We start from the raw sequence: 27,509 nt of genomic DNA on the forward strand, positions 1-27,509 counted from the left end.
TGGACACCCGGATGGACACAGAACGTGCATTATTATATAGATTATTATGCAAGGCAGAGTGTTTTAACAAAAAGGACCGCTGTTGCAAAATCATTCACAATTTATATGCGTTTAACTGGGCAGGTTCTGCATGTAACACAAGTGGACACGATGGGTTACATACAAAACCTGAAATGAGACTGAGATTCATGAAAAACCCAAGTGTCTGGATTAGAAAAACCACTAGGATCATCAAATTTAACAGTGTCTTTATTTATAGTGCTATATAAGACCATTTACAGCCGTGTTTTTCAGATCAAATGCACTGACACCTAGGTAGCTTTTCCTGTTGCAATTTTGGTCCTATTTTTGGCCACAATATTTTGTTAAAAATTCATTAATTCTGGGATGGCTCAGAGCAAGAGTATACTTTTTTTTTGCATTTATCTGAGGTCATCATTAGGTACATCCTGGGGGGAAATATGTCTAAATTTCTCTTTTATTATTGAGTTTAGTGCCAGATACCAAAATGTACCCAGTTTCATAGACACACCCACTTGGGGTATTTTCATTCTTTGCAAGTTTATGCTCCAATGCCACTACATTTTAACAATAAATATTGCACATTTTACTCATTTTTCTTGTCACATTGCATTTCTTTATCCATTTCTTGTCCAGTGACAACAAGAAATGTGTTGATTATGAAGGTTTATGGTAAACTGAAGCATTAAAGGATTTAGAGAATTCACCTTAAAGCTAAATAAACTCCACTAAAACCCGGTTGGATTTGCTGGAAAATGCATTGCCACAAAGCTGAAAACAAGCCTGTTTTTCTGAGCTCATGAAAACATGACTTTCTAGAAACACATGGTTTGCATCGGACAATGATCCTGCGAACATATGAGAATAAGATGCCTAAACTACAAGCAGTAAAGAAAGTCATTCATACTGTAACATCTGCAGCAGTAAAATGGATTGTAAAACACCACATCAATGCAAAAAACAATGGCAGGAACCATTTTACTGCACAATTGACTAATTTTACTTAAACTTTATGCACTCTTTGATGATAATACACATTTACTTAAGTATAAATGCAGAACTTTTACTTGTTGTGGAATATTTTTTACAATGTGGCAGAGACGTTTCCTGTTTCCTGTCTGTAAAATGAATCAAATACAAGGAAGTGTCCAATATAGGGCAATGGTGGCATGGAATACACTGCCACAGTTTTTAATTTCAGAAATTCAAGCAGTTAGTTTTTCTAAAAGGTTAAGAATTTTCATATTTACCCAAGAATAACTGTCTGAGCCAGTGCACATCCTACAGTGACATCACCTAGATGGTTTGTTTTTCTTCATTTGTTTGTTGTGAGGCTGATTTTTGTTTCTGTTTTTTGGGGGTTTATTTATTTATTTATTGTTTTTTCTGTTGTTGGTGGTACTATTATTGTGATTGTAATTGTTTTGCATTATGTGCTTGTTGTTGAATTTTGGTGTTTGTGTTGTGTTGAGTGTACATATGTACATCCTGTCTGTTGAGCAAGTTGCAGGAAATTGTGGTGCTTTGTTTTTGTGTTGTTAATGACCCCAGAAAGAGTATCTAACTACTAATAAACTAATAAACAGATACTATTAGTATTAGTAAAGGATCTGCATAACTGTGTCACAACTGTTTACAACAACCCAATATTTCAGTTTTGCTTCAGTTTAAGCAGTAAATGACCTTAAATGGAGCAAAAGGTAGTGGTAAAGGGGCAGGGGTTAAAAAAAATTAGTTTACTAAAAACTGAAAACAATAATAGTCATACCTGAAGGCAATTTGTTGTCACATGATCAATTTGATTAGCATCCCATGATGTGCTGAGGTTTTAAAATTGAGCATATATTGTGTATTATGTCCTTTCATGTGATGGTGTCCCTACTGATACTAAAGGACTTTCATATATGTTATTTTTTCAAAGTGTAATGGATTTGTTTCTGGCTGTTGTGTTTTTGCACTGCTTACTTCTTGAACACTGACCATGGATTTTTTTTTTTCTTTTTTTTGCCTTTTGTTGTTCATGCATTCTGCTCCCATCCTTGATGAGCACCTGACTCCTTTATATACATCTACATTTTGTGGTTTTTAAACCAGTGAAGTTCACATTTATTTATTTTTTATTTATTTTTTATTTTATCTGTCCTACAAATAGTGGATTATCTTGGAGTGACAAAAGTAAATTAAGTCTTGAAAGTTAATTCAAACAATTCCTACAGGTGCCCTGTCTTTTGTTGCTTACTTACAAACCATCTGTCTGTGTCAAAACGGACTGTGTTATTACAATATGTGAATTATTTGGACAACCCAACACTGCAAGAAACAGTGTATTACTATTATACTGGTGAGAAAAAGGCAATTAACACAGACTGACAGACCATTATGAGCCTTAAAAGTGTCGGTTTTTCCATTAAGAAAGAAAACAGAGGCACTCAAACTTTTTGCCAGGTAGTGTTTATGCTGGCAAACAAACGTAACAGCGTCACCTCTGTAAAAGCCTTTTTCCTCTTGAAACTGTAAAATGGATAGTTATGCTGCCTTTTGAATGTAAACCATACTTCATGGCTTTGTTGTCCACAGAGACCTCTTAAAATCCATTGTATAATCCTAAAACTGCACGGCTGTCACTGCGAGGGCTTTGATCTCCCATAAACTCGACTCTTTGCAGATACAAGGTCGTCATCTAAACACAGCCAGGAGAGGCTCCCTTTTTAGGTCAGCGAAACGTTTGTTCCATTCCAAAAAAACAAAATAAACCACGAGATATTAATGGCTTCTGACGCTTCTGTGACATTTTGCGGTCGAGTCTAAAGCCATTGACGGTAATATTATCCACATTACCTTGAGCATCAGCTCTGGTTTTGCAAAGACACACTGTCTATATAACCTCCACCCACTGTTGAAATTATGTGGAAAAAGATAAACATGAGATGATACGAGTGTGCAACCTTGAAAGAAACACGATACGGATCCAAATGTGAGCTATGTGCTGGCTGGCAGAGCGGCGACATGATCTACATTACAAAGACATTCTGTTTAAGAGGGAGGTGAGGATGAAATAGAGGTCCAGAGGTAACGGGACGGAGCCAGAGAGAGCGAAGAAGAAGAGCAACAAAGGAAAGATGGATGAAGTGAGAGCAGGAAGGAGAGGAGTGTGAGGGACAGATGTGGAAAAGGAGACAGTAGAAGAAGGGGAGAAATAAACAGAGAGGAAAAGAGCTGCAGCTGAACATTCCTGGATCTGCTGGGCTCTGATGATAGAGATCTGAAGGTTTTCCTCAGACAGGTCATTTACACACACACACACACATACACACACACACACACACACACACACAGAGGCCCTGCATGCTGCAACACATCCCAGCTGACACACACACCGGGCCGTGTTGGTGTTTTGACTCCTTCTCCTCGGTCTGCTCGTATGACTTTCAAAGACAGACGCAGCAGAGGAGCGCTCATTTCGATTCACCACAGGAGAGTCCAAAATGCTGCGAGAGCAAATACGTACGGGTGTTTGTGTTATGCTGAGTCGTTTTAAAAGCAGTTTTGAACAAAAAGAGGCAAATGGAGGAATGATGGAAGCTACAGGTGGATGGGGAAAACAGGAAAGTGACATTATGTGAGGTGAAAACATGCAGACAGGTGACAAATTAAAGGAAAAAGCCTGAAAGGAGCAGTCTATTCCAGGATAACAAAAGGGCTCATTGAATAGTTTGAGTGTGAATCATATGTTACAGCAGTGGTTCCCAACCTTTTTTGGCTCGTGACCCCATTTTAACATCATACATTTCTAGCGAACCCAGACAATCAAAATGGAGACTTTTTTTTTTGCTAAAATTATTTTTTTTTGATCATATAATACTTTGCTATATGTTGAAAAAAAACATTAATTTTAGTTGACATTTAGTCTGTGTAATGTATATTATTATGGACGGAGACAGAAAAGCCAGGTGTAGATTACTGCACAAAGTGAGAATTTGATTTTCCTTGGTCAGGATATGTACAGTCAGTCCAGCTTGGATTTATAAGGCTGACGATTAATACTGAGAAAAAGGAAAAAAAAAAAAAAACCCTCAAACTATAAATTATGAAAGAGCTTCAGCATCTGAAACCGACCACAATGAACATTTGACAGATAAACAGAACCACAGTGCTTCAGTTTCAGCTTCACAGTTTGTCATGTCTTTTATGTAATGAGATTGTCTCTGTCAACTCACCATAGCCTATATTTTTTATTAGTAAGTTTTTATTTTCATTTTTATCAATTACTAGAAATTTCAGAAGACCCTATTTGAATTCCAGACGACCCCACCTGGGGTCTCGACCCCAAGGTTGAAAAACACTGTTACATCCTTACAGTTGCATTTTTACAGTATTTGATTAAACTGTTGCTATCTTATAATTGAATCATGCGTTTAGATGTAAAGCACTTTGATCTTCTTTATGTTGTTGTAAAGTGCTATATAAACAAACTTTGATGGATTGATGGGTTGATGGATTGATTGATTGATTAATTGATTACAGTTCAGAGACCTCAGTCCAAACTAAAAACACCAAATGATTTGAAATTTTGTGCATTTAAACACATGTTTTGGGAATGCCCTCTGGTAAAGGATTTCTGGCTGGACTCACAGCAGCAAAGAAAATGGTGGCCACACGCTGGAAACCACACTCCTAATTGTCTTGCAAATCGTGCTCAGACATTAATGTTTTTGGACGTTGGTTATTTGGAACATATTATAACAAAAGTACATGGGGCTAAGAGTGAAGCAATTGAAGTTTGGAAATCTGTCATTGTTAATCTCCAACAATTTTAGACCTATGGGGTGGGTAGGAGGGGGGTATTTAATCTCTTTTTTTTTTTTTTTTTTTTTTTTTTTTTTTAACAATCAACTGTTTTTATTGACTTTTAATTTCAGTTTGCAAAAATAAACAAACAAATTCAACATTACACAACAAAAAAGTGTACACTACACAGAACACACCCCTCTGCCCCCCTCCCTCGCCACCCTTATTCCCAGGAGGGAGGTATTTTTTCTTGATTTTCTTTTTATTTGTATATTATTACAGGATAGGTACATTCATGTAATCTGTCTCTATACACTGTGTAAATCTTGTAAAATGGATGTACAACAAGCTATGTGTAATATATTATGTTTAAAATAAATAAAAAGTTGATCACAAAAAAAAAAAAAACTAGAAAAGCACTCGGAGAGCGCAGACCTCCGCCAAGGCAGATCACCACCAAAGTTTAATCATTTGGTCTTTGTGCCAGTATCAACATTTCCTGAAATTTTCATCCAAATCCATCTATAACTTTTTGAGTTATCTTGCACACAGACAGATAGACAGACAGACAAACCAACGCTGGCAAAAACATAACCTTCTTGGCGGAGGTAAAGTGGTCTGAAAAGACACCAATTTGTGTCCTTTTGAACAGTCAGACGTTCTACCTACTATGTTTATGATAGTTTTGGAATAATTATATTGTTTCTGATGACCAGGCACATTGTCATGTGTTGTTACTGCGGTAGTTTTGCCGGGAAAAGATCGTTTTTGGAAAGATTGCGTGTTGTGTAAGTACTGTGTTGCATGTAACTATAAGTATACGACATAACTGTGAGCTTCGGGGTAAAAAAAATAAAAATAAAAAAATCGGAATTTTGGTAAGGGGGCGCTAGCTGAAAGTATGACGGCGCAGCGCAGTGCCCCTGTTTCCCGTTTAAGAAAAACCCTTGGACTGAATAACAGTGGAGCATGTGTGAAGAGGGTTAAAGGGAGTGGGTTAATTCAATTCTATTAAACTGGTGTGGACATCCTCACCTTTTAGCTTTTGTTCTGGTGACTGAGAGCAAATCCTGCAGAATTTTATTTCATCTTATATGTTTATTTATATGTATTAATTCTATTTATTAAGATGACTTAAAATTAAAAATGCAACTGAATGACTATAGTGATACAGACATATGATTCTTGTCATTCTTTGAAACAATAGAAATGTAGCGTAGTCTTTACATTTAAGTAAGTTCCTTATGAGAAACTATTAAGATTTATGGAGTGGGGCACAAGCACAATATGTTCCATCTGACCAGGGCTCCATGCCAAAATGCTTCATAGCATGCAATGATAAGAAAAGCATTATTTATGGTTTAAAAAGAGCGTGTCTTCTGAGTTTTCTTGGATTGTTTCCAAATACATATATCCTCAAATAAATATAGAAAATTTTAATATAGTTACAAAAAAATCTTCATACAACGTAGAATAGTGGAAAAAAGTTTTAGGACACACTTAAAATTTTACACAGTCTCAAATATTATCATGAGATATTTGTGGAAAAATCTTTTTTGTGTTTCAGAAGGTGCGGCTGCATCAGACACAAACCAATGCAAATGTTGTTTCTTGTTTATCTTGTCAGTTTCAACATGTCGTGTCCTGAATGCGTTTTCATTATCTTGCTGAAACATCCAGTTCTGACCTTGATGGAACAGAGCATGTGCAGAAGGGAGCATGTGGGCTTGGAGAATGGAACGATACTTGGCAGAGTTCAATGACTTAAAGGGGTCATATTTATCTAAACTCACTTTTATTAGTCTTTGGTTCATTTATTTGTGTATTTGGGCCCTGATAGTTCAGAAAGTTTGAATTTGAACCCTCCAGGTGCTGCAAAACTATCTTTACTTGAATTCTGGCAAAAATCCAGTGGATTTCTACAACCTGTTTCAATTCCTGCTTAATTTGTTACGTTTTATAACTAGTTACATCACGACATTTGCACATATAAGGTCAAGACTTCCTACGAACATTTCTCCGAGTACGCCATAATTGTTTATCAGCAGCAGTGGTTGTAGTAAAGACTGAAAATATATCCAAACTTGGAGCTGATTACCTAAAATGTTCAGTTGTTGGTTGTATAACAAACACAAGTGGCTCGGAAAGCACGGTTAACAACCTGGAGGGGGCGGGGCCTCAAGTGGCTCATTTGCATTTAAAGGGCCAGCGCTCAAAACGACCTTTCTGGTGTCATTACTCAGAAATAGGGTTGAAGATGGACCTGTGGAGTTGAATTAATGAAGAATTCAGACCCAAGCAGAGCATTTACAGTTTACGTAGACCACAGGGAAATGTTTTAAAATGTATAATTCTATTTAAAAAAAGCAAAATATCACTCCTTTAAACCTTATGTTAGAGAAAACTCTGTATTTATGTGTATGTATGCAAACTTTAAATATTTTACTATGGGTTATTCATAGTCAGGATGTGTATGTGACGATAATCACCTTATATATTACATTAACTTCATTAATTCCATTTAAAAAAACAAAATATCACTCCTTTAAGAGGGATTTTAATGCAATATATGACAAATGCATGGGGTGTCCTGTGATGTGAATGCGACTGTGCTATCTCTACCTTTGGCTTGAATGGAGTTGTGAGCATGGACATCTCAACGTTTTGACCGCGGACTGGTTTGGGCTGGCGTGGGGCAGGAGGCCTGGAGGACTTCTGGTTGTTGCGGCACACACAAATGAAGAAGAAGAGCAAGGCGATGGCTAATGGAATCGCCACACTGGGAACCAGGATGTATAAGATCTCCATGTTGCTGCCACCAGATTTATCCTTTTGATCTGCAGGAATGAAAGGAAACAGAGGAATAATGTCACATGTAAGATCAGTTTCAGGTGATGGCATGTGGTTGGATCTCATTGGTTCAGACTGGTTTCTCACCACAGATGGGTATGTCACAGAGCTCCATGCGAACCCTGTCGTCCAAAGTGAAACACCAGGGGGCTTCGTGTTTGTTTCCTGGGTTGCGGCAGTACGAGTGACCCCCGTTCAGCTCTGGGTAGCGGACGGCCAGATAGCTGTGGCTGTGAGGATACTGGGAGTTCCAGGGTTGACACTGACGGCCCGATTTGGTCATACTGACAGTCCCACGGTAGTCCGCCCCACTGTTGTTGTAACACTTGTGATCTAGGGGGAAGCAATGTAAAGGTACATATTAGGTGTGTTACATGTAGCCTATAGAAGTCACATTATTTTAAGTAAGTTTTATTTATAGAGCACCTTTCACAGATTGGGGTCCCAAAGCGCTTTACAGTGCAAGATACAGTTAAAAGCAATTGAAAATACAGTTTTAAAATGCAATAAATACATAAAGTGCAGTCAGTTTGTAGCAGCCCTGAGTCAGTTGGATTTAAAACGCCTGCGTGAAGAATAGTGTCTTTAAGTGTTGACACAAACAAATAAAAGCTGGTCAACAAATACCGACACTGGTGCTGCCAAAAATGTAAAAACTCTGGGAAAAGGTCACACAACCTCTCTGGAATTTCTTCCACTTGAGTTCAGACTGTTAAACACAAATAAAACAAATGCACAGCACCTGCCTTATAAAAACTAACATAAGCCAGGAGAGTATAAATAAAATTAGTTATTATAATTCAATAATGTTGAAAGTGAATTATCGTGTTTGCTTCAGAAGTACCCTGAAATGTATAATTGTGTTATGTTTAAAAATGATTCAATATTACGCAGCATAGCAGTTATATAAGAACTGCACTTTAGAATTGAGGTAATCCTGGAAAAACTCAATAAATATACTGTATTTCATCAAATAAAAACCAGGAATCAGCTACAAGCCATGTGTCAGTAACAGCTGAAGTTGAGGTTGACACAAACAAATAAAAGCTGGTCATCAAATACAGGCTAAATGACGGATGAGTGTTAAAAGATGTGCTGCTGGTTATACATAATGTACACCTCAATGTGTTTAGTTTAATACATTCAAGAATATAATGCACCTATTTTCACTCCTTTCATTCATCTGAGGTGTTGATTTATATCACAACAGGTCATTAATCTGTAATTTGCAGAAATATAAATAGAAAGAAAGACAGAAAGAAAGCATTTACATAATAAAATCTCTTTCTATCCGTTGAGATGGTAGAAGACAGGAAAGGAAGTGTTTGTACAAAACTCACTGCAGTACTTGTACTTGTAGCTTAAAATGGGGTTAATTTTGCACTAATTACAACCATTTCTATGCATTTAGCAGCAGAAATTAGAAATAAAGGCATGACACCAGTGCAGGCTTCCTTCAAATAAAGGCTTGGTACTGTCTGCAGCTGAGGTCAACAAAGGTCTGGAAATGCAGTATTTATTGCACAAAAAAAAAAGACTGTTTGTGCTTGTTTATTTACCCAAATACAGAAAAAATTATTAGACTGTCAAAAGTCATCAAAAACAATGGTTATGCAATCCAGTACTAACTCCTGTGTGTATCATGTGACTAAAACAGACAGAAAAGAAAACATGGAATGCCTAAAAGCACTGTTTTTGTCAGTACAATGCCATAGATACTGATGTAAAAACTGAAGTGATTTTGGTTATTATCAAGAAAACATGGAAAATGGATAGATATGAGCTCTGAAATTAAACTCTTATGAGCTATTTTTGTTGTTATCATTATATTTGTCCAAACAAATGTACCTTTAGTTGTACTGGGCATTAAAATGAACAAGAAATTGAAGAAAATAAGGGGTGGTCTAATAACGCTGGTCAACAACAAATTTATTGTTTAAGTTTTTTGAGCTGATTTAGGATAATTTTGGTGTGCTGAATCCAAAAAATCACATTAATTTTGCTCAATCAGGTCAACTTTCTGAACTATGCTACATATTGGCTTTTTAACATTTTTGCTTACATTTATGGGCATTTTCACATCATACGATACAAAATTCTTTCATATTTCTTGCAATAAACGAGTTCTGAAGATTTTACTTTTGCCAATTTATGATTAATGTTTTTTTTAATATTACAGGTGAATGAAATGGCTTCGACTAGAAGATCTTGCAAAAATAAGCCTGACGTATTCTGCTACAGTTTGTAACACTTAATAAATACATCCTGTTAGAAAATAACTTTTTTTCTCTTAAAACTTATTTTGGGTGAGAACTATATAAAAAAAATCAACTGATAAAGTCACAAAAATGTAATCAATTTTGTGAGAAGATCAAATTTTTCAAAATCAAATTAGCAAAAAAAACCTGACCTGATTGAGAAAAACAGATGTCATTTTTGGATTTAGCGGTGCAAAATGGTCCTAATTCAGTTGAAAAAACCTAGACAACTTGCAAAAAACATTTTTTTGTAACCCAGTGTGATTTTTTCTATGACTGTATGTCTCCTTTACCATGTTAAATACAATTCTACAGAAGTATACAGTATTTAAGTTCATTATTATATTCTTTTTTTCTCCTTATTCAATGTACCACACAAATTAGTATATTTTGAAGAGCTCCTTTAAGTTGTAGAAATGACTTTTCATCAGCTTGGCCATTAAAATGGATTCTCCTTTAAACAGTCAACATCAGCAGTAGGACAGTGGGTCTTACTCTTGTTAATGGGCTCGGCCATGGGGATGCCGATCCTCAGACAGTTGGCAGCCTCTGGACTGTCAGAGGCAGCCAGGTCCTCACAGTTTGGCAGCTTCAGCCTCTTCAGAATGATGGGGTTGGAGCGGGCGATGATGTATTCTGTTTTGCACAAGTCGTTCTCTAGGATCTCACACTCGTCCTTGCACAAATCCCGAGGTTTGTCTGTTCCTGAACTGCGGTCGCAGGTTGGGAAGGCAAAGTGGCAGAGGGAGGGGATGGCAAACTGAGAGCAGCGATCAGACAGGTGGTTGGATGTACCGATCATGGTGAAGGCAGCTGCAAAACAGACACAAAGACAGCATTAGGGAAGAAAAGGAGTAAAATATTAATGTTTTTAGCCTTCTTTTTAATTCACTTATTGCAGCATGAGCTATCATCTGTTTAGTCGCCTTATAATATAAACAGTTTAAGACCACAGAAAATGAATTAAAGAAGATTAATAAAATACAGTATATTATCTTTACGATTCCTAACATATTGTGTGGAGGTATGGGGAAACCTGTACAAAACAATCATCAAACCAGTTTTCACCCTGAAAAAGTAAGACATTAGGATTATAAATCAAAAGGATTATTTTGCACCAACCAATCCACTTTTCATCAGTACAAATATTCTGAAATTAGAAGATCTGGTTAACCTCAACACTGCTGTATTCATCTATAAGGCACACAACAACCTACTTCCACCCTGCATACAGGAACTGTTCTTAGTCAGAGTCCCAGTACAACCTTAGGGGGACCAGTATGTTCACGAAATTAAAGGTAAGGACCAACACAAAAGGCAAATGCATATCTGTAATTGGAGTAAAATTATGGAATAACCTTGATAAAGAATTAAAAACTTGCACATCAGTCACTACATTTAAAAGGATTTTTAAAACTAAGGTATTCAATAAATATAAAATATGAGGATAAAGAAAGCCAATTATCAGTATTAATATAAGACTTTGCTTAGATTATATAATTAGTTGTATCTATATTATTGTTTAAAACTGTGCCATCTTGTTATCTTGTTTTGTTTCTGCAACTTTCCTTCTTGTAAATAGGGTAGGCAAAAACAAGCTGTTGCTTCTGCCTATGCCTTTTTGCTCATGCTCAATATAGAAATCCAAACTGTATGTATGTATATATCATGTTTTGTTAAATGGACGAATAAATTACTAAAACTATTACTACCACTACTACGACTATTACTACTATGATTCCTTGTGTCCACAGAAGCAAACAAAGAATGAATGTACATCTCCAGGGTATCTGCAAGTTTGAGGAATTCCTGACTTTTTAGGGACATTTTTCAAGGCATCTTTGATCAACCCTCACATTCACATAAAGAACGGTCCAACAGGCCTCATAGTTTTTATGTTGAATCAGTCTTAACCATGTTTCAATCCAATAAAATTACATTTCCCATTTGTCCATGACTAATGTTTCTGCTACTGACGTTCCAGCTGCTAAAGCTCATACCTGAACCCCTCCACCCATCAATGACTGTTGAAGGCTCCACCCATTCCCATCTCCAAAAGGATAAAATGATCAACACTAATTAAAAATTTGACTAACTCTTTATAAAAAAGACATTTGAGCGTCAGATTTAAGGATTGATTATCAATTTTAAGGCTAATTAAGGATTTAATTTAGGATAATCACATTTAAGACTTTTTAAGGATCTGTGGACACTGATTTCTACTCACATTCACACACTTAGGATCAAAAGCAACATCTGACAATGGAAATTGCAGCATTAAGTGTATGATTCATAGACACACTGTGCGGTTATTGCAAACACATGCCTTTCTGTGGTTGTGATTATCAGTAAGGCTCTGTGGGAGTGGAGAAGACAAGTGAATAAAAAGTGGATCAGTGGCTAAGTAAAGTTGGCCATTATCCAGATGGTCTTAGAGCACATGTTGCTTGAATAAAATGATCCTAAGGATCAGTGAAGGTGACATTAAACTAGGGTTTATGAATTGCTACCAAGTGTAGATGTTCAGACTATCAAGTGTATGATTTATACTCCTACACTAGGCTTATTATGACTCTGTCCGTATAAATCTGAATTTTCTTCTCATCCTTGATGTTTCACATTAGAGCATGGGTTCATGACCCCTTTGTCCCTGAACTCATCGAAAGAAAAGCTGACATGAGCACAGATCTAATCGATGACATCCACATTAAAGTGACCTCTCAGCACTTATGCACACAAACACACAGCAACAAAAACACAGAAGCAGAGACACAGACATGATGAGGAGTATGAAGCAGTATGTGGACCATGTGTGCTTCATACAGGGACGACGGTGCTGAACTTCCTCTGAACCCCTTATGCAATGTCCTGTTTCTGACTTTCTGGATTTTAATTAAACATTACCTCCTAAAGCATCAGTATTTACAAAGGGGTTGAAATGATTGAGGACACGCATGGACTTTAGCTTTAAAATGATGTATCTGCAGATAAAGAGACTCAGAGTTAAAGGTGAAGTGATTACTGAACTACTGCCATCTCTCACCTGTGATCTGGGTTTCAATCTCTCCCTGCATCTGCAGAGAGTCCACGTAGATGCTCCGGTTACCGATGAAGCGAGCACAGGCTATGCCTCTGTACGGCTGACAGAACCCTTCCTCATCAAAGTCATCCCTGAAGCAAACACGACACAGAGAGGAAGAACATTTAGAGGTAGATTAAGATTATTGACAAATATTTTTAATTCATCATACTGAAGAAGTAGACTGGAGACGCTGCAGTTCACAGATGTACCACTAGAGGTCAGCCTTTGCCTGACCATCCAACCAAACAGACTTGTTGCTGTTAGGTAAAAGTAAAGACTGAAAATCTCTCTGGTCCTAAAAAGAGGTTTCCCTTTGCTTGGCTGAAGATAAGTCAAAGGCAAAGATCTGAAAACCACATACACATCTTCGTTCACAGTACAGATGCAAACCACGTTAAGAATAAATGTTTGGTTTTTTACTATACGCTATATTCCTGCTTATGGCAGAGACATGTCATCGTGAACCATAATCTGAAACATATGCAGAGAGAGAGAGGGAGAGGGAGCTAATCTTCATGTTTTAACAACTATACATCTTCTCCTTCCCTTGGTATTTTAGTCTTTTTTGAAATATAATTTTCTTGTTCATAAGCTCCCTCTCCTCTGTCGTTTTTAAGCCTCTTTTTGTTTTTTTCTTGCTTCCTTCTCTCTCGCTCTGCCTCAATCTCTCACCTCTCTCTCATTCCATATCACATGCACACATGTGCACATGCAAACACACACACATGCAGACACAAACCACATGCTGACTAGCAGGCTATTGCTCTGTGTGAGATCACTGTGTCATGTGCTTTAAGTCGTGCCATATGGGGACTTTAAGACCAGGCACAACCACAATATATAAGGGAGTGCCTGATGCCACATACAGACACACGCAAAACAACACAAAATATATCTATTCTGCTGCTATGGGTTGACTGAAAGTACGTATATCTGTATGCAGACGATGCAGCTCTGGCAAACAGAGAAAAACGCTTTAAACGTCAGTAAAAGTGGTTCCTTGAATACTTCACCTTCATCGTCAATACATTAAATTATACCTGGGATTGTTGCACACTTCAGCTCTGATTGGTCGATTCATACGGACAAATTTACTCACTAAAAATCACCCTTATAAGCTATTTTTTCTTATACTATGACTGTTATAGCATAATAGTTAAGAACACAATTTCAAAACCATGTATTTGGGATACATTTCTCCAGAAGTCAAAAACATAAACAGATACTTATTCAGCAGATTACTAGCTGCAGGAAAAAAGGCAATAACTAAACGATGGATGACACAAGAAGAACCGACAATAAATAATTGGATAGACATAACCATGGGAATTTATAGGGTGGAAAGAATAACCTTTACTGTAAATTTGAAGATGGATTTTTTTGTGCAACACTGGGAGGAATGGGTGAGACATGTGAAGCTTTTGAGATCTGATTTTGCTGAGATGAATGCATGAATATGAACCCAAAATCCTCTGAAGGAAATACATTTTTATTTATCTTTATTTATACATTGATTCTTTACTTTGAGATCCTGTATGCCTTGACCATAATGATGATAGTGATTCTGTTGGGTTTCTGTAAATTGACTTAGAGTCTGGTTTTGACCAACTCTATATATAAAATGTAAAGAGATAACTTTTTTTGTGATCTGGCGCTATATAAATAAAATTTGATTGATTGAGTGATTTAATTGGTTTTCCCCTGTAAGTCGCTTTGGAAAAAAGCGTCTGCCAAATGTGAAAGGAAGAAAGGAAGGAAGAAAGGAACTGCTGTAAATGGTTTTTTTTTTTTGTACACCTACTCTCTGGATGTGTATAGTTTGTGTATTTGTCTATTTTTTTCAATGTGTGAAAAAAATCTGAATTCTTTCAATAAAAAGAGAATTAAAAAAAAAATAGTTAAGAACATATTTTAATACTGAAATGAAATCCCATTATATAAAAACAGCTACAGAATAATGATGTTTAAAATGTTAAATGGGATCTCAAATGGCTCCAGTCACTTCATTATCTGCGCATTATTATCTAATCATGTCTGCTGCGTTTGTTGGTGCGACTCAGACTTTACAAGGGATGTAACAAAGTGTGAATTACACTAATTACTCCACAAACTATAAAACTGCACTGAAATGCTTTAAAGATGCAACTGAAAGCAAGGTGACAATGGTGCGGGTGTGCACATACACACATTAAAACACACACACACACTCACACACACACACAGCTTGGTGCACCATGTGTGATGTGAGTACAAGGTCATTAGGTTTCCTTTCTCTGAAGAGTGTTAAGTGACTAAAGGGCCAAGGTCAGCTCTCTCCTTCCGCGCTGTCTGTGCAGATCTAAATGCGATTTCCAGACCCACGGCAATGAACCACATACTCCCAATTCCATGGAGATTTGATAATATTTACAGATTAATATAGGTTTAAGCGGATTTTATCCACAGAATATGTAATTTCCTACTAAAATGTGGATATCAGTAATAATGAGTTCATGTTGCGGCCTGCCTAGACACAGATTTGCACCTCTTCATCAAGCCACAAACTGCTACATCTTCAGATATTTTTCCTTTGGCACAGAGCGTCATCTCTTTAAGGTGAAAATCATGTCTGGCACTGAGGCTGTAACAGGAGAGTCTGGTAATAAAAAAACTGCCACAATGAAAAATGACAAAATAATGTGAGGAATTGTTGATTGATAATGTTGTTACCGCGCAATACAATATGATCCAGAGCACAAAAAAGGAGGTTCGGAGTACGTGCTGGAGTGCGACCGGGCAGCATAGAGGTTACTTTGGTTGTGCGTCACACAGGATAGTGGACACACACATCCACACTAACGTCAAGCCACACACAGACAAGAAAATGACAAGGGAGAGCAGACGATCCACCACAATGCAGCCAGATATCCACAGGCAAATTACAACTCTGGCCTGTCCAAAAGGCCTCAACCCAAACTGCTCTGCTGAAATCACAAATCGACCCTTGCTGCTTCATATATTTCAATTTTCTTTCCATTTTTTTGTAGGTAGCTTAGAATGAAAGCTGAGCCTGAGAAGTATGTAACATTGTGTTTTTCAACCTTGGGGTCGGGAGCCCACTTGGGGTCACCTGGAATTCAAATGGGGTCACCTGAAATTTTTAGGAATTGACAAAAATAAAAATAAAAACTTACAATTAAAAATATATATAGTGAGTTGAGAGAGAGAATCACAATACATAAAAGACATGACAAACTGTGAAGCTGAAACTGAAGCACTGTGATTCTGTTTATCTTTCAAATGTTCATTGTGATCGGTTTCAGATGCTGCAGCTCTTTCATAATTCATAGTTTGAGTTATTGTTTGTTCTGTATTAATTAGCAGCTTTGTAAATACAAGCTCGACTGACTGTACATATATAACATACCACAACATAGTCGCCTGAAATTTCTGGTAATTGATAAAAATAAAAACTTAATAATAAAAAATATATGGTGAGTTGACAGAGACAATCACGATCCATAAAAGACAAACTGTGAAGCTGAAACTGAAGCACTGGGGTTGTGTTTATCTGTCAAATGTTCATTGTGGTCGGTTTCAGATGCTGCAGCTCTTTCATAATTCATAGTTTGAGTTACTGTTTGTTCTGTATTAATTGTCAGCCTTGTAAATTCAAGCTGGACTGACTGTACATATCCTGATCAATTTTCAATTCAATTCAACTTTATTTGTATAGCCCAATATCACAACAAGGTTATCTCAAAGGGCTTTACAGAGTCAGTTAGAGTAAACAACAGTCAAATGAACAGCAAGAAAATGAGTAGTGTCCAGGGCATCCCCCGTCCTTAGACCCTCCTTCTCGGCAAGGAAAAACTCAAAACCCAGTGGGAAAAGGGAGAAACCTCGGGGAGAACCACAGTGAAGGAGAGATCCACTCCCATGGACGGACAGGCTATAGATGCAGCAGGACTGATGGACGTCCATTTGCAGATGTAGTTCTAGTCTACAAGGATGCAGTAGGGTGGACACATGGGGGGTCCATCCCGCTGGATGAGACAGGCAGGGGCGAGGAGGCCCATCCACAGTGGTGAGGCCGAGGACGTCTATCCAGACAGGATAGGATTTTCCATCAAGGAAAATAAAATTCTCACTTTGTGCAGTAATCTACACCTGGCTTTTCTGCCTCCGTCCATAATAATATACATTATATAGACTAAATGTCATCTAAAATTAACGTTTATTTGCAACATAGTACAGCAAACTATTACATGATCAAAAACAAATTAATTTTAGCAAAAAAAAAAAAAAGTCTCTATTTTGAATGTCTGGGCTCATCAGAAGTTTGTGATGTTAAAATGGGCTCATGAGCCAAAAAAGGTTGGGAACCACTGATGCAACAGCACACTTTTAATCTTTGTAATAAAGCGTTTGTATCCTGTCCAGTGGAATGATTCCAAACTAAAGCGATAAATGCAAAAGAAAAGCACACATATAGAAACCAAATCACAGTGAGACATCTGAGGTTTTCTGAAAATCATCCTTGAGTTTTGCATTTGTGCATCCTTCTCTTTTTTTTCCTTGTGTGTCTGTGTGTGTTAGTCTGTGTATGGTGTAAGATATCCCAGGCAGGGAAAGCCAAATGCGGTTGCTATTTGTGTAAACAGTGGATTGCTGTTCAGGCCTTTTATTTTACACACCAACGCCACGGGCCCTCTGTGTAATGTTTTATAATAGTTAATTACAAGGAAAGGCTTTTCCCTTCGAGGCCCAAACTATAATCCAGATCTAAACAGAAAGGCGAGCCTCACCACAGAACCTAAACAAGGTATTGAGGACGTTGATTCATTGTCCAATTACATTTTTCCAACCTCATTATTTATTCAGTGAAGCGCTTGTGAAGCAGACATCTTTCTTTTCTTTTCTTTTCTACCACCAGGCTGTTTCACATATATATATGGTTACATAGATTTACGCCTGGGCGGTGCCAGTGAAACCCAGACTGAAGCACTGCTGCCTGAGACACACACACATACGACTGATGTAGTTTGTGATCCGAATGAGATCAATGCAAACAGGTTGGTCTGAAAATAAAGGACTTTCACATTTAAATCATCCTAGTTTGATTGATAAATATAAAAAATACTGTTTGGCACTATGAAGATAATTTATTATTTTTTTTTTTAAGGAACAAGGGCTATGAATATAGATCACTTTCATGGGAATTATGGTAACATTTATTTATTTATTAGGAATGATGCATTGATGGTGATACTGAAAAAAAAAAGGTAAATTGAGAATATATTTGCACTATGCACACTTAACATACATTCTTTTTACCAAAAGCCTCTGCTTTACAAAATAAAAAACAAAAAATCAGACAAAAATAACTTTTTTGGTGCTCTTTCTGTTCTTATATACAGACACGGAAAGGAGACTGAAACTAAAATATATACACTACAAACAAAAAGTTAAGGATATTTTTAATTTTTGGGCCATTTTTTTCAGTTGGGATTCTTGCACAGCGCTTTATACTTTTTTTTGTGTGAATTAAATTGAAACCCATTTTTTAATGACCAGACATAGTTTTATTTACAAATGGCAAAAATGACCAAAAAATGACAAAAAAAAGAAATATCCTTAACTTTTTGTTTGTAGTGTATATAACTTAAACACCTCCAACCAATCAGAAAATTAAAGACAGAAAAAAATCATGTATCACTATCATGCATTAAAAGAGCTATATGTGGTATTATTACTTTCAAAAACTAAAAAAAATTGCCAAAAATCATCATTATTGTGTGCGGAATAAAGGGTTATGAAGTTCTTAACAGTGTAATAACAGTGTTATTTAGACCCACTGTTAAAATAAGTGTCTATGAGTTTTAGTTTGAAGAAGAAAACTAGATGATACCATAATACAGATGTGTGGAAACAATGATGTTTATACTTTATTCATTGAGTGATACAGTCTGTGGATTTGTAGTGTTGATTTTTTTTTTTTTTTTGGTGGTTTTGGTCCAAAGTGTGTTCTGTTATAAGACTTTGCCCTGATGTCGAGGGTTTGGAATATTAATACTACATAAAACCCCTTTAAAGCTGCAGGAGTCAAAATCACAAAATCACAGGACTGTACTATTATAAAGCACAGAGAGGCTGCATCTGGGTGAATCTGATAAGTAATCAATAAGTACATCTATCAATCATGCATTTAACCAACCTGTGATTGGCTAAAATCTGAATGATGTGATAGATTTTCTACAAAGATGCAAAGTGTAGATGTAGGAGTCTTATGTTCTCTCAGACCACATACAATATGCAGGAAGGTAATTATTATTATTATTATTATTTTTTTTTTTACCAATTTTTTATTCATTTTCATTGTGCATCTCAGAAATACAATACAAAAGAAAAATAAATAAATTCACATTTTATGATATAAAATTTAGTCACACACAAAGTATAAACTCCACCCCCCCAGAACCAATGGCGACCCCCATACCAACCCAACCTGGATCTCAAAATATGAAAAATATGCAGGAAGGTCATTAAGGAATTTTGGCCAAAAAGTATAAATCACAACAGCTCTAAGAAAATGATAATGACTCTGGAAAGTATGCGATTGTTGTCTGCTTATTCCAGAGTGAACACACACTCACTCTTTGCTCATAATTCCATTTTTGGGTCTATGCTCTGTTTCGGATTTTGATTATGAAATGAATCTTCAGGTCTTGATCGTATAAACTTGGGAATTTCTCATCAACAACTTGTGGGTTGGGATGACAGGCTTGTGTTGAGTTTGGGGTTAAAAGGATGTGAAACTCAACACTCTTTGTTGGAGGGGATACAGAAAGGATGGGATTTAAGGGCGAAGAGGCGAGGGGCGGATCCCAGTGACATTTTAGATTTCAGGGTTTCGCTTCCAGGAGCTGCTTGTGGGTGTTGAGTGAAGAGGAGATGAGCTGCCAGCAGCATGAGGTCACATCTGTTATATCCTGATTGGGGATGCCCCCGGAGTTTTTTTTTTCTTTTTCATTTAAAGATATACTCTCGGGTTTGGTTACAAGGCCCCAAAAGCAACCCCAAATGTCTTTCCACTTCCCTGTTGATGTTTTGAGATTGCTTAACTATGAAGTGTGGTGACTTGCTAACAACAAAGAGGTGGGGAAGAATTTGTGGTTTAAAGGCAGTGTGGTTTTAAAAGCATTTAACTCCTTAACTGCCAAATATTTACATTATTTAGCCATTTTCAGACACAGTATAAGAAGCACAATTATACTTTTTTGGATGGAAGTCACTCATTGCTTTGCCATATTCAAACCAATCCGGCTCTGTCTACATTTAGTTTTACAGTCATATCAGTGCCATTTCATTCTGTAATTCCAATTCATGCATGCTTAAATTTATTGTGAGTTGCAACAGAGTAGTAGAAGTAGTGTAGCAGTAGTTATGCATTCCTCCATTTAACAAAACACAATATATACATACAAACAGTTTGGATTTCTCTATTAAACATGGGCGAAATGGTGTAGGCTGAAGCAACGGCTTATTTCTGCCTACCCTATGTACAAGAAGGAAAATTGCAGAAACAAAACAAGATAACAAGATGGCACAGTTTTAAACAACAATATAATAAATAATATAATCTAAGCAAAATCTTAGATTCATACTGATACTTGGTTTACTTCATCCTCTTAATAATTATTAAGAGTCCATTAATTGATTTTATTTTACACTAATGAAAAATCAAAAATAATGGATGCCTGGGGAACACATAATGCAAGAGACTAGTGCTTCCTTCTGCCTTTTTTTTTTTTTTTTTTTTTAAAACAATGCTTTGGTGGAAATGTCTTTATCTATACAAAGAAAAACAGAAAATTCACTTTTAACCCTATAAAGCCTGAACCATTAAATCATTAACAGAAAATTCCAGTTCTTTGAAACCGGAGCCTTTATTGGTCCTTCTGAACAACCAAAAAAATGTTTTTTCAAGTATCAGTTTCTATGTATGAGTTTCAATCTTGTATCATATTTGATACATTGGGTCTCAATCCTCAGATATTATTATTTTTGAACAAACAAAAACAGAATATAACACAAACATGTCTAAGAAATTAGTAATTCCTTTTCAAAATTGGCAAAGTTCTGCCTCCTTCCTCATTAATGAAAGTCTTGTAGTGTCACTGGAAAGGCCTCTGGTGAACAAATTCCTCCCCCCTAGTGGATTATCTGTGTATTGCATGTATCTAATTGTATACATCAGGTTATTCAAGAAAAAAATATCACACTGATCATGTAGAGGGCTTCAAAACTCATGTATCAAATATGATATGTTTGGCGTTACAGGGTTAAATGTTCATATAAATGACAAAATAATCATTTCAATAGCTCAGTTGTTGTTTTAAACAGCATTTATGCTTAAATTCATATCTTTCTGCACATTTAGGATTGTTGAAGTTGACTGACAACTATCATAACAGCAGCAAATTTTGACTGAAACTGGTTAAATCATTGATCGAATTGCATTAAAGAATAAGACTTTATTAAAACCTCCACCATGGATGAATAAATTTAACACAAAACTGTCATTGTTTTCATGAGCTCCCAATTCTTTTTTCATATTTTAGATGATCAGACTATGATTTCTGCTTCCTTCATGTGTTTATTGGATGGACAAATACACATATTCTAATAACTGAGCGGTCTGAAATGCCTGTGGGTAGTGTTAACATGTAAACAGCTGAATTAAATTACATGTGATGAGAAGAAAATTGAATAAAATGTGCAAATCTACTGCTTTTTAGTCTACGATTATTGAATGTCACGTTTGTATTACATTAAATGGACTATACTGTAGAAGAATCATGAAAGACTCGCTGATATTTGGTGTTTTGAAGTGACAACATCCAGCACAGCTCATGTGTAAACTGAAACAGACAAAAACAGTGTGTAAGCTCTTTGATTCCCTGGGATACTACACTGCTGAGCCTCTTAGGAGTGTTTGTCTATGTGTATTTTTTTGTAGATGGTGTGCATGTATTAGGGAAGGTGTCCAACAACAAATCAAAGACACTTGTGGGTCTGGAACTAAACAGATGAACGGAGGATGGGAGAAAACAATGGGCTATCTATGGCCGCTGTTCTCAGGAAACGGTTTTTCCCCAGAAGACTGAAAAAATGAGAACGAAGAAAATCTGCTGGGTATCATTCTGTATGTTTGCAATTATAAAAGGTACCGCAGAATTAGTCCTCGACAAAAAAATACACTTAGATTTTTGAAGAAAATGTCACATCGGATTTATGTTTCTGATGCGTACTGATATTTTGCAACAGCTTAAAACAACTGCAAGCAAGTAGATCATGTACAGCAGTGGTCTTTTATATTAGCATGTATTGTTAGCGGTGTCACTAGTGATGGGGCTTGAGAACCGATGTAACGGGCAAAAGTATACCCGTCTAGACTATACCCGGGGTTAAACAGGCCTAGGCCAGATTATACCTCCATGATATCAGTAGTGTTGAGTCATGTACACTAGAATTACTTAATTTTTCAGCATTTTATTGGGAGTTCAGCTTTGTCAGGCAGGTTAAGTGAGAAAGCTAACTAGCTAGCTAGCTTGAAAAATTAAGTGATTCTTGTGTATATTACTCAACACTACTGATATCATGGGGGTATAATCTGGTCCTGGGGGGCGAGGTTATGGCTAGACCAGTGGTTCTCAACTGGGGGGGTGCGATCACAGGACAGGAGGGAAAAAAAATCTGGAAAAACCTCAGACTCACTGCTATTAGTACAACGGACATGTAGCAGATTCCCCCCATGTTGAAATGCAAGCGGTTGGGCTATTACAGTGTTTGTTAACGGGGGCGGTATCCCCACATAAAGACCTCGCATAAGCTCCAACATATAACAGAGGCACATTACCACCCCCCCAACCCCGTGGTTTACAGATTGAGGTTTGTCGTGTAATAGAGCTGCGTCTCATTCTGTATGTTTACAATTATAAAAGGTACCACAGAATTAGTCCTTGACGAAAAAATACACTTAGATTTTTGAAGAAAATGTCACATCGGATTTATGTTTCTGATACGTTACATAATTATATTTTGCAACATCTTAAAACAACTGCAAGCAAGTAGATCATGTAGTGGTCTTTTATATTAGCATGTATAGTTAGCAGTGTCACTCGTGATGGGCTTTGAGAATTGATATAATGGGCAAAAGTATACCCCCATCTGGAGTATACCTGGGGGTTAAAGTGGCCTAGGTCATATTATACCTCTATGATATCAGTAGTGTTGCGGTATTTACACTAGAATCACTTAATTTTTCAACATTTTTTGGGAGTTCAGCCTTGTCAGGTAGGTTAAGTGAGCTAGCTAGCTTGAAAAATTAAGTGATTCTTGTGTATATCACTCAACACTACTGATATCATGGGGGTATAATCTGGTCCGGGGGGGTGAGGTTATGGCTAGACAAGTGGTTCTCAACTGAGGGGGTGCGATCACAGGACGGGAGGGAAAAAAATCTGGAAAAACCTCAGACTCACTGCTATTAGTACAACGGACATGCAGCAGATTCCCCCCATGTTGAAATGCAAGCGGTTGGGCTATTATAGTGTTTGTTAACGGGGGCGGTATCCCCACATAAAGACCCCGTTCCAATGTATAGCACTAACAGAGACACATCCCCCCCCCCCCCCCCCCCCCACATCGGATTTATGTTTCTGATACGTACTGATATTTGCAACAATTTACAACAACTGCAAGCAAGTAGATCATGTAGTGGTCTTTTATATTAGCATGTATTGTTAGCGGTGTCACTAGTGATGGTGATTGAGAACTGATGTAACAGGCCAAAGTATACCCCCGTCTGGACTATACCCGAGGTTAAAGTGGCCTAGGCCAGATTATAACCCCCCCCAGGCCAGATTATACCTCAGTGATATCAGTAGTGTTGAGTAATATACACTAGAATCACTTAATTTTCAACATTTTATTGGGGGCTCAGTTTTGTCAGATAGGTTGACCCTTTATCAGGCAAGTGACTATATTTGGTCTTTTCCGCTAACGTTAAATATGGGGCCAATCCCGTGCCTCAGTGTGGTCCAGAGGCATGTTGGTTTTTATAACGCTATACAGTGATTCAGACATATTTTATATACATTTTGAAGCTGTAAATAGTGAATATGAGTGTTTTTTGTCCATTTATGACCTTATAACAGATGTTTTATTGCATGTCTTTACTTTTTAGCAAGTGATGCTCAGATGTTTTACGGCAAGAGGAGCATAGGACATAGAAAAATTGAAATTTGGAATTTCAGAGTATTTCAATGAGTGCCCTATAAAGGGTTAAGTGAGAAAGCTAACTAGCTAGCTATCTTGAAAAATTAAGTAATTCTTGTGTATATCACTCAATACTATTGGTATTATGGGGGTATAATCTGGTCCGGGGGGGGGGGGGGGGGGGGGGGGGTAATTTCATGACATGACATGCAACAGATCCCCCCCCCAACAAAGATACCCCCCCTGCCCAGCAGTGGGGGCAGCGAGTGGGAAACCTCCACACACAGGTTTGTCGCATTACTTTTAAAATTCGTTTTTTTGGGGGGGGGGCACAGGAGGGCAGCAGGACACTCATGATGTCGTTAGTGGGCCTTTGTTCAAAAAAGCCCCACTAACGAGAAACACTGGCCTAGGCCAATTTAACCCTGGGTCTAGGCCCAACTGGGGGTGTACTTTGGCCTGTTACACCAGCTCCTGCAGATAAGCAGTTCCCAGTAGCTCAGTTCCTTGGAATCATTTGTTTATTTCATGATTCTGCTCATCAGTTCTGCGATGTCATCATGTCAAATGAGTCATTTTTCTATTTTGGTTCAGACATGCTCTAAAGTGTGGTTGTATTTCACCAGTAAACACGACACTATGGCCATTTACAACAGTTACAGAGCTTCCATTACAAAGGGGGAAATACCTCCAATATTAACTACACAGCATCCCATTAAACTGCACCAAAAGAATGTCTTTGATTGGCTGCTTGGCAAAGGGGGCGGTGTCTCTGGAGGCGGAGTCAACGGCTAGATGCTCTCTGTCGCAGCTGCTAACATTAAACTCCTCCATATTCTATTGATACTGTTAATGTTAACGTCATTTCACTGTGTCAACCTGCTTTTACTATTGTTTATGAATAATCTCCATGTCCTAGAATTACATTTAGATGATGACAAAACTCAGAGGCTGCAGTAGGTAGCTCCAACACTCCTTTAACCCTTAGGGGTCCGAGCCTATTTTGGCTGTTTTAGAGTACTTTTGATTTTGCCTTTATATATTATATAAAGAAATATTTCTTATACCCATGTTTGGTATCTTTTTTTCAGCACAACTTAATTTATCTCATCGGCCTATTAATCTTTCACTTTAATCTACAATATCAACATAAAAGGCCAAAAAACACAAAAAATATAAAGTCAGATTTGAAAAATGTATATAATTTATTGCTTAAATAACACAAAGACGCTTAACGAACCTTTTCAAAGACTTTAAAAGTGAATACTGGTTCCAAATATTAGGTATATAAGATTAAAATTGTAATAAATTATAATAAATAAGTATACTCAAATATTTGACATGAAAGTATATCTTTTACATAGCCCCCCCCCCCCCCCCCCCCCCCCCCCGCCGCTTGTGTTTGCTCCATCAACATCGAATAAAAAGTGTGTTTCAAGTCCGCACTTTGGAATACAATTTTCCCCAGTGGTCTACATGACCGACTTCCAACGTTACTACGTGTTGAAAATGTCATGTGATTCAGTCACGGGGCTGTGACCGACTGACCGTGGACCCCTAAGGGTTAACCACCCCTTTTTGAGATTTGTTCAAATCAAATCCAAAATGTTAGTGCAACTGATACCAATATTGGAACCTAAATCTATAAATTCTTATTAATTCCCATCCCTAGGTGTCACTCCATTATTGTAGAATGGATTGTAAAAGTAAAGTTCAGTTGCTGTATGTAATGATTCCTCACTGACAGGAAGCCAAAATGGCCACCAGAGGCGGAGGCTGACCGGGGTCTGTGACCGCCACTGGCCCGTGACCGCACTGGGAATGAACAGAGGGGGCAACTGAGGAGCTGTACGAGGATACAATGGAGAAAGAAAAGACTCTCCTGGGTCCTTGTGTTACTACTGCTTACTGAATTTCAACAATGCAGGCTTCTGTCAGAGAGAAAGACGGAAAGACTCAGGGTTTCCAGAAAGAGGAAGGAAACAAGAGGAGACCTGACAGGTGAGCTGAAGGGGAAATTATGCATTGATTTAAAGATGACAGTTGTTTTCTTTGCATTTTCAATTAAAAATGGATCCTGTCTAATTATATGTGTTGTTCAAAATGTATTATTTACATTTTGTTTGACAGGGAAAACACATATATGGATTATAATGTTTTAAAGGATGCACTGATGCATTGCAAGTAGGAGTAATAGCATGGCAGAACAACATTCACATCAACAAAGGCTTAACATGTCACAAAATTATACAACAAAACAGTGCAAGTTAAAAACTAGAAAAGCACTCGGAGAGAGCAGCCCCCCCGATCACCACCAAAATTTAATCATTTCTTCCTTGTGCCAGTATCAACATTTCCTGAAAATGTCATCAAAATACATCCATAACTTTTTGAGTTATCTTGCTAACTAACCATCAAACAAACAAACCCCGATGAAAACATAACCACCGCTGTTCCTTGGGGGAGGTAAAAAAAAAAAAAAAAAAAAAAAAAAACTAATACAAAAACTGAGTGAACATAAACAGCTTAATGACAGCTGAGATCAGGGTTAAGATATGAGTCAGTTTTCACAGATTTGTCTTTGTTGGAGCCACAGATTTGCCTTATTATTGAAATCTTCTACATTGGTTGAGGCTTTTACTTTTGATGGCAAAATTTTCCAGATCTGAGGACCTTTGTTTTACATTTCACTGGTTTACAGTCTCCACAAGCAGCTCCTTTACTGTTATATTTTAAGATCATTTCACTAAATATTTCTGGTAAATGACCATTCACACACTTCAAGATCAATTTCATGAATGAGAAGTTTCTAAAATTCACAAAACTTAATAGATTGTTCTGTTTCTGAATTACACGGTGCCATTTTAGTGGATTTTGATCTAAACTTTTTAAGGCTTGTTTGGATATCCACATGTATTGATAGATTTTTCCAATTTTTATTCTGTAATGAAATATGTGCCTTGATTTTCTCTGTTACACGACAGCCTATAAGTTAATTTCTATGCCAAGGACTCAGGCTGGATTTGAATATTAATGCTTAGTCAAGTCACTCAAACCCTCTTTTCTGCTCCTCTACAGCAGCAACAAATGATGACTCCCAGAACACCATTAATGGAAAAAGATGCCAGGAAGGTCATGTACTTTTTCTGTTTCCTGCTTGTTGGTGGTTGATGGTTGGAAAACAACAAAGACTTCGTGGAGAATGGATTTGCTTCAATCAGGCAGTCCGTTTATTTGTGCACAAATGA

At 37.2% G+C, this 27,509-nt stretch overlaps 1 protein-coding gene across 2 annotated transcripts in view; it reads right to left on the reverse strand.

The window, feature by feature from the left end:
* Positions 1–27,509, reverse strand: part of ror1 (receptor tyrosine kinase-like orphan receptor 1) — a 254,783-nt gene that overhangs the window by 10,906 nt on the left and 216,368 nt on the right. For both annotated transcript variants that reach the window (XM_030132891.1, XM_030132890.1), the window contains 4 exons: positions 12,961–13,088; positions 10,413–10,730; positions 7,747–7,992; positions 7,432–7,646 (listed from right to left, as the gene is read on the reverse strand). In XM_030132891.1, coding sequence (XP_029988751.1) covers positions 7,432–7,646; positions 7,747–7,992; positions 10,413–10,730; positions 12,961–13,088 — 907 coding nt within the window. The remainder of the gene's footprint in view (positions 1–7,431; positions 7,647–7,746; positions 7,993–10,412; positions 10,731–12,960; positions 13,089–27,509) is intronic.

The sequence above is a fragment of the Sphaeramia orbicularis genome, chromosome 4, assembly GCF_902148855.1.
Source record: "Sphaeramia orbicularis chromosome 4, fSphaOr1.1, whole genome shotgun sequence".
Classification (NCBI taxonomy): domain Eukaryota; kingdom Metazoa; phylum Chordata; class Actinopteri; order Kurtiformes; family Apogonidae; genus Sphaeramia; species Sphaeramia orbicularis.